The 8,900-nt window shown below is 38.8% G+C and overlaps 1 protein-coding gene across 1 annotated transcript in view; it reads right to left on the bottom strand.

The window, feature by feature from the left end:
* The window catches only part of RELN (reelin), a gene marked incomplete at its 5' end in the record, with an annotated part of 120,648 nt that overhangs the window by 58,194 nt on the left and 53,554 nt on the right, over positions 1–8,900 (bottom strand). Inside the window, 4 exons of the mRNA XM_010141799.1 lie at positions 1,544–1,653; positions 2,814–2,942; positions 5,817–6,025; positions 7,852–7,964. Coding sequence (XP_010140101.1) covers positions 1,544–1,653; positions 2,814–2,942; positions 5,817–6,025; positions 7,852–7,964 — 561 coding nt within the window. The remainder of the gene's footprint in view (positions 1–1,543; positions 1,654–2,813; positions 2,943–5,816; positions 6,026–7,851; positions 7,965–8,900) is intronic.

Here is an 8,900-nt window from a genome sequence, read left to right as displayed (position 1 = left end):
TTCCCTACAATACAGTGTAAAGCTCCAGCTTCGATAGTGTCTAACAAAGGCAGCATACAAAAACCTTGGAAACATGTTCATCTTTAAGACTTGGTTTGTGTATCATGGTTCTACACCTCAAACAAATTTTTGGTACTTTCTTAGGCTGATGGTTGGTAAATCTTTTGAGATGGAGCATGCAGCATCCTTTGATGAAAGTGTCTTTTGCTCTATAAGCAAAAGTAGCGCAGATATATGAAGTCTATTTTCAAAATCTTGTTGTTTTGTTCTCTTGGGAAGAATTTGGATTCTTGGATTGATTTCATCCTGCTCTTGTTTCTGTGAGCATCTATGAGCAGCTCCAACACTTAGAGTTTGCATTTTGTTAGGTAGTAGCTAATATTTGCAGGTGCTCATAGACATCTTCCTATTTTTTTCCCTCCATTTTACTTTCTTTTTGATGTATATCATAATCTATAAAGATAAGCATTAATATTCTTTCCAGAATGTCAGGATGATGCTGCTTCTCATTAATATGATTAAGACAATATTTTTTGTCTCTTTTTGGGAAAAATTTTAATTTTTGTGACATTACCTTACCATCTCCAAGGATTTTCTTTTCAATTTTCTTTTCTTCCCATTTATCTATTTTAAGAATTTTGCAAAATGTAACTACTTACCATTCCCATGCTCCAAATGCTCCTTACCGGCAATCACTATAAAATTTCATGGGCTACTGTACATCATAGTAAATCTTTAAATTACATACTTCACACATCTGACAAAACAAATTCTAGACGTACTTTTCTTAACCCCAAATCATTTAAGGCTAATAAGCAAGCTAAAAAATGTGCACCTTCTAGTTAGCCTTTTCAGTTGTGCTTATTTTTATATGCATTATTTTTTTACATGCATTTTATACATTGTATGGTTTTTATGCTGTGTTTCTAAATACTTTCTCTGTGGTTTAAGTATTTCCTTTCAAGACTGGCCCTGGTTATCCTCTGCACTGATTTATAATTATATGAGTCAATACAAACTCTTCACATCCATTTAAAGAACAAGTAGGTGAAACATTATCTCCTAAAAGAAGATTTAGTTCCCTGAAACAGATGGTACTTTCCCCCCTTAAGATATTGTAAACAGTGTAAAAGTTTTGTCAGTGTTTTGGTAGCAGCATTGCTTTCTGAAGGTCTTCTATGTCCAGAAGGAAAAATATGTCTCAGATACTGCTTAGGCTGGCACAGTACATGTCCTTAATAGCACAGTGTAGTACCTATTTCTGTAATTAGGACTAAGCAGGCAGGGGAAATGTTATATTAAGCCCTTGCCACCAATATATTTTCCTGGAAAGCATTCAACTAAAAAAAAAAAAGAAAAGGTACTCTATCTTTTCAAATGGCAGAATTCCCCTCTAGCTTCAAAACACCCTGTTACCAGGTGCAAATAAGAAGAATTCAACTGAAAATCCTTTGAGCTGTGATTGTGGAAAAGATGTTTACTTGGAGCAGCATATAAAAGTTTACTCTTCTGATGTGTCATGTTCATGGATAAGAATACTAACTATTATCGATTGCCCACATATTTCCAAGGATTGGTCCTGTTTGTCTCCATCGAATCCTGGTGTCGCTTGTTAATGCAGCATTGGGAAGGGGAATTGTTATTCGGTTCCACCTGAAATACATATAACACAAATGCTAGCATTTGACACTGATACTCATTAAGCAACTGCGTGTTTTGAAGATGTGTTGACTTGTACTGGAAGCTTTGTGAAAATTTTTAATTTTAAAATCTGCTCAAATGAAGCAGTGAAATTACTGCAGCTTTAACAAATGCAAATGAACAAATGAACATGGCCCATGATGTTTTTGTATAATATGCAATATATGAGTGTTAATTATTACATTATAAAACCCAGCCATTTTTTTTCCCTGTATGAATGCATTATGTCAGCAAAGACCTTAACCTGCTTCACTGTAGCAACTTCTCCATCACAATGAATATCTCCTAAATTGCATAATGAATTAAACTTTTCAGTGTGACTGAGCTCTGTTTGGTGGAAACCCTCAGTTTGAGAAGAGGGGCACAGAGGATTTAGCCTGCTGTGGGCCATCATCTTCACATTGTTCACAGGGGCTACACTTCTTACACATACTGGGGGTAATGGTTCCTATAAAAATGGTATAGAAATGGATGGTCACCAAGTCATAGCAACACTTCAACTACATTTTCTTCTTATAGTCATACCTGCTGCTCTGAAGTGTCTGCGGAAGTTGGGATACAGAAGGATATACAGCCATGGGATTTGCACTATGCAACAAGATGTCACATCTCATTTTATGGTCAGAACAGTACCAAAGAGACTTTATAAAGAGAAGGGTTGATATAAGAAAGTGACACTAAGAGCCATCTCCATCTGCAGAAGTGCAGAGAATGTGCTTCATTGCAACCCAATACTGGGATTCCAAGGGAGTAGAGGTCTCATGCTTTGGCTGTAAATAAAGCCCTGACTGATGGTTCCTCTGACTAAAAAGAAAACTTTTGTGGCTTTGACAAGGTATAACTTCTCTTCTAATTACCAACATTCTGCCGAGAGGGTTTTTTTTGGTAATTTATCTTTACAATCAGAAAAATAATATTATACCACAGAGGCAGCCCCATATATTTCAAATTTCATTACTGGGCAGCCAGGAGACCAGAACACTCCTTCTTTGCTGTCCTCAGCTAGTCAAAAATGAAAGATGACATGGGGCTGTGTGCTTCTCGGCTTTCCTCTGTCATCTATAATTCACTTCTCTAATCTTGCTTCTCGGCTTTGCAGAGAACATTCTCACCCGCTGTAATTTTCAGAGGCGTAGACAGTGCTGTGGGGGAGGTGAGGACCAGCACATATCTCAGGCAAACACTCGGTGTGGAGCAGGGACCAAGAGCGACCATGGTTGGTTGAAAACTCCAAGCTGACGCTGATAACACAGTGAAGAAAAGAAAGGACAAGGACACCGTGAGTCTACCTGACATAGATATGAATGTGAAAGTACCAACACTGAGAAACCACCAAATCTGGTATTCCTAATAACTGATGCTGAAATGTGAAATAATTTTAAGCAGAATTTGAATACAAAAAAATCCTGAATGTACAAACATTAAACAAAACGGAGTATTTAAAAACCAAAAAGCCTATAGACTCAGAATTGTCTAAACAAGTAGTCCTTGTTTGGCCACCATCTAGCTAGTGTTTTTATGCTGTTGCCTTTAAATGAGCAGATGCAACTCTTCTATTTCATCCAGAAACGGCTTTAAAAATGAGGACAAAACTTGGATTAATCAGAGCTAGATGGCATCATGTGAGCACAGGACACTCATATCTTTCAGCTGCTAACCATTACACCTTCAGAAGGTGTAAAAGACCGGAAGTTATTCATGTACTGACTAGTTCTTCCCTTCCATTTCCAACAAATATTAACTTCATTGGACTCCTCAGCCCTCTGTCTCCTCCATTCATTGTGCCTAAATCGAGATCATAAAAGCACTATGGAACAGTGAAAGTGGTTCCTCACAGAGCCTGAAGTGCTCAGTAGTGGATCTTTGTGAATTTTGTGACATAACCATATGTCTCCAGATGCTTGGAAAAAGGCTGCTGTTCCCTGGTTTTGTAGACTAATAGTAAACCAAACCATCCATGTGGAGAACCAGAGACTCTATGAGACCATCCACTGAGTCTATGACAATGCGTTATTAAATACATTTTTCCAAAAGTTCATTGACAAGTTCAATTTTAAAAAAAATGTTCCTAGAATTTTTTCCTTTTGTGTTTCACTGAATGTTTTAAAAAACCCCATTGTTTGCAGTCTAGGAGTGTAGATGGCTTACATTCTGCAGACCTTGAAAAACTAATATAGAAAGTGCTTGATTTATTACAGATTTAGTATTTTACTGCAATACTCTTGTAATTTCCTCCATATAATTAGCTTGTAATAGTCTGTTTTATTTTAAGTAATGTCAATGGAGCATTATAAAAGTCATAATACATCACCTCAATACTAAATTATTGGATTACAACTTTCCCTTTTCATTATAATTTGCTGACAACATTATTTTATTTAAACTACCACTACTGTGATATTGTGTGTGTTAAACAGTTTGTGGAGGTTTTCACTAATTTATTTCTGATTTAACTGTATTGGTACCTTGGAGGGTCGTATTTACTGCATATATTCAGTGCGAGTCTCATTTGCAGTAATGGAAGGATTGTGAACAATGTTGTGGAGCAGGAGATGGGAAATACTGCCATATCTGGGGTAGGGATATCATAATAGGGAAAAAAGGGACCTAGTGCTTCTTTTGTTATGAAGAAACTCACTTCTGCTTCAGAAATAGTTTACACAAAGGAAGAATATTAATCTTTCAAAATATATACTAATTGCCATCAGATAGCAAACTGAGACAGAGACTTCATATAACATATATATAACATATATATAACATATATTTATAGGCCAGGAGTGTTTACAGGTAAAGTTTTCATTTTCCATGTAGAAAAATATTGCTGCCTTCCTTTCCTATCAAACAGAAGTGCAATGCCTTGATCTTGGCTGTCCCTTGAATTCTGCTTCCTTGCATGGCTGCTAGGACTGTCAGTGCTAATGAAGCTCTTTCCAGTTGAAAGAAGATGTCAAGCAACATGGATGTGAAAGCATTTACGTTAAACACTTGATTATGGAAAAAAATATAAAATATCTCAAACCTCATAAAATATCAGGATAAACAGCCTCACATGTATATAAGAAAAGAGGAACAGCGGACAGTTTGACTTTGGGTCCCATATTTGAAGAATGATGTTAAGAAACTGGAGAGATGGAGCAGAGGATGACCAAGCAGTCTGTGGGCTGGAGCACTGAGGCAGAAGGGGCTGAGGAGCCATCTTACTCAGGCTGGTGAAGAGGGGTGAGCTGTGACAGCCTGTGATGGTGCAGAGGGCTCTCACAAAAGAGGCAGAATCAAACTCTCCTCAGTACTGGTAGGAACAGTATAAAGGCATGGCTTCAGAGATTTGTACTCCGCATTAGGAAACACTTTTTCCCTTGAAAAGGTAATCCAGAGAGGTAGCACAATATCCACTCATGGAGATTATCAAGTCATGGACAGGCAAAGTCATGGCTGACCTGACCTATGCTGGTAACTATCCCCGGTGCAGCAGCAGTTTTCACTAGATGACCTGTGAAGGTCCCTGCCAACAAAAGTTTCTATGATTCTACAAAATATGGAACAGCAATTTACTCCCTTCTTTCCCTTTCCCTCTGCCTAAACTCCATGGAAAATAGCATGATAAATGTTCTGATGAAGTGAAGCCAGCAAGAGTTCTGCGGTCAGTCTACAGATAGCGAGGTTCTCACACTGAGGGTCATTAAGATGACAACTGTGTATCACCTGTCTGACAAGAATTAGATATGCTTGTGGCATCAGTAATCTCTGTGAGGTTAGCAGGGCAGTTTATGCTGCTGCCTTTAACACTTTCCACCTTACACAGTACTAAGAGGTAAATCTCATGTCCATTAGAAATTGAAACAAATGTTGCTCTGAAGTTTTGAGTGTATTTCAGAATATGGACTGAGAAAAGCAATTTTTAACCTGGAAAGCTATTTAATAGACTCCTTATTGCATTTGAGATATATAAATCTGTGACTGTGGAGATCAGGAGGAACATTAGCTTTTGAGCAGCTATTTGTCATTATTAATTGGCTCCATTCTTTCTTGTTAAAAACATTCCAAATACTCAAATAGATGTTAGAAATGTACTAGAAAGCTGATAATCAAAAGAGAGATCTCATAGTTTGTACCTGTTTCCAGGTTGATAAGTTCCACAGCCCAAATTGATGGAAAACTGGATCATGTGAGTCACTGTAGAAGAGAGCACTGGAAGGACATGGAAGTAATCCACAATCCAGACATTCCTGTTGTGGCCTTGGTGACTCTTTTGTTTCAGGCAAAACTTGGTTGCAGGAGTCTGCAGGTCCGGAATAATGACAACAGAAACCAAAGATGGAACCTTTAAAAGAAATTAAATCAGGCTTAAATAAAACAAATAATATCAAAAAATGTCACAGGCTACAGTTTAAAACAGAAAAGCAGCTTTAAATCTGTTGAAACAAACATGTGCTTGTTTCTGTTAACTTTTTTAGCCATCTTCTCACACAGAATAAAATAAAAATGTTTGATATTACGTGCATAGCTATTAACACTCTGGATGCCAGTGCTGCTTATCACCTTAGTGAGATCAGATTGTTTGGTTGTAAAGACACTGCAGAAAAGATCGTTCCTTCTGAGTTCGTAAAAAAACCTGGTTTATTTTGTCAGTGCGCAGTTGGTAGAGGAAGATGGTATTTGTCCTGGAGCCTTTCAGCTCACAGGAGCAAAGGCAGGGTAATGGCATGTCTAGTCTGAATACGTGGGAATGGAGTAACAGCAAGAGTTCACAGGCGTATGTACGGAGGATGTTATGTTATTGAAATAAATGGAAGCACGGCTTTACGAAGCTTAGCCTTTGTCCTAAACCAACATAATTAGACCTTTATTACGTCAAAAGAGGATGTCAGCTTTGAAAATGCTTTTTTAAAAAAAAAATCTCCACAATGAATTCAGTGTAATTTCAGATTCTATCTCTCCTGAGCTCCCCGATTAATTTCTTATTATTTTACAATCATGGTTTCCTTAGTTTTGAAAAGGTTCTACCCTGTCTTTCACACAGAAGCAGGCAAGAAGGGAAGCCACGCACAATGAAACAATACAAGTGACTCAACCAAACTCAGGCCAAACCCTACTGTAAACATTTGCACTCTGAATGCTAGAGTTACAGTGAAAATGCACATGGGCCTGTGCTTGAGATCAGCTGCATCTTTACCACCAAATTTCCCCCGCACTGTATACCCACACTGCCTTTCAGTCTCTAGCACACTCATGTGAGCAGAATAAGGATGGGTCTCCCATGTAGCAAGAGACAGGACTCGAGGAAACAGCCTCAAGTTGTGCCAGGGAAGGTTCAGGTTGGATATTAGGAAAAATTTCTTCACCGAAAGAGTTGTGAAGCATTGGAACAGGCTGCCCAGGGAGGTGGTGGAGTCCCCATGCCTGGAAGTGTTTGAAGGATGTGTGGATGTGGTGCTGAGGGACATGGTTTAGGGACCCTGGCAGTGCAGGGTGAATGGTTGGACTCCATGATCTTACAGGTCTCTTCCAACCAGATGATTCTGTGATGCCTCAGGGCTGGGTTACTCAGGGTCACATGGTCTAAGTGCTTCCTTGCCCCACACAGGAAGGATCCTGACAGCAAGCTCAGGGTCCTTATTGTCCTGCCTCATGGCGGTGGATGTGGCTGGAAGGAGTCTGCACTGTACTCAGAGGAGACGCTGCCCATGCACACTGCCAGCAACCACCTCCTGTGGCTCAGTTCATGCCCACATGACTGTGGACCCTGTAAGAGAGTACATATTTAAAATGAAAAGAAAAAGTGTAAAATTTGAAATTTCCTGCACAAGGTGTGGAAAAGACACCCAAGCATTTCTGAATCACTCTCCTCCCAGCCACTAATCCCACCATGACTGACCCTCTCAGTAGCTCCTGAGTGTCAGACTGTTATCCTAATTGCTGTTATCCTAGCACTAGCCAACGCCACAATCCTGCGTGAAGTAATCAGCAGTAACTGCTGAGCTGTGCTGCAAAGGCACCCTATCACTGCAAAATCTGTGCGTGATTTATGTCCTTGGGAAGGTCATGTTTGACTGTCCCTGTGGAATTCAACACAGAATGTTATTGTGATGGCTTGAAAATAGATTGATCTATCCATCCCACCCACCTACTTTGCTTAAGATGATTTACCTTGTAAGCCGCATAGGTCAGCGTATCAAGAGTTATGTGCTCTCTCCTGCCTTCAATCTTGGCATAAAGTATTACATCATTTTCATGGGATTCTCCAGAATCACAAGTTCCTCCTGTATAACACATATTTGATAGAGAAAAACATTAATTGAAGACCTTGTTAGTGGAAAGTGGAGTCATATTACACAGCCATAATTATGAAAATAATTACAGTGAGATGCTGTTTAACTTAGGGTACGAAACAAAAGAACACCAGCCCTAAGGACACAGTGCATGAAAACTATTCGATCAGATATACCATGACAGATATCAACGGGATCAACAGTGATGAAAACCTCAACTACGTCTCTTAATCAGTTTATCAGAACAATTTTAATAGAAAATGCTGTGTCCAAAGCAATACTTCTCTTTGTATACATTAAATCCTATTTATTTCTATTTACATAGAAATGTTCTGCTTTTCGAGATCTCATCAGTAAACTGTTATTTAGTATCCACACTCCATGCAGCCACACACATTGTATGTGAGGACCTCTTAAATACTTCTCAACTGGTAGTTTGGTAGCTGAGAACTCATTCTTGTTAGGAAACATCGAAGACTGCTGTGTACTTTATTTGTTGTGCTGTTGCTTCTACTGTCTACACCATATCCCCAAAGGAAAAGATGGAGTCTATTGCATCACACAAAACGCGTGCGATGTGGCTGCCTCACTGGAACGGGACAGCATTTGAAGTATCTTAATATCGGTAGAACCCAAACCATTTACTAACTTTCTCTGAAAGAGCAGATGCATTGGAAAATATGAACATTAAGCTCTGCATTATAGATACAAGGTAGACATCATCACACTGGTGTTTTGGAAAAACTTTTTTAAAACAAAGATTCTGCATTTGAAACAGGAAACATTATTTCCCCGTATGCTATGGATACTGCAGGTATTTAAAAAAAACCACAAAACAAACCGAAAAAAACAGGATGAGGAAGCTTCTTTGGATAGTCTGTAAAGTAGAAGGGTTGCATATATGAAACAACTTTTCTGCTTTTTTCC

This window comes from Buceros rhinoceros, unplaced genomic scaffold (genome assembly GCF_000710305.1).
Source record: "Buceros rhinoceros silvestris isolate BGI_N320 unplaced genomic scaffold, ASM71030v1 scaffold2268, whole genome shotgun sequence".
NCBI classification, from domain to species: domain Eukaryota; kingdom Metazoa; phylum Chordata; class Aves; order Bucerotiformes; family Bucerotidae; genus Buceros; species Buceros rhinoceros.
Note: the sequence above shows the minus strand (reverse complement) of the source record. Positions and strands in the feature narration are given on the sequence as shown.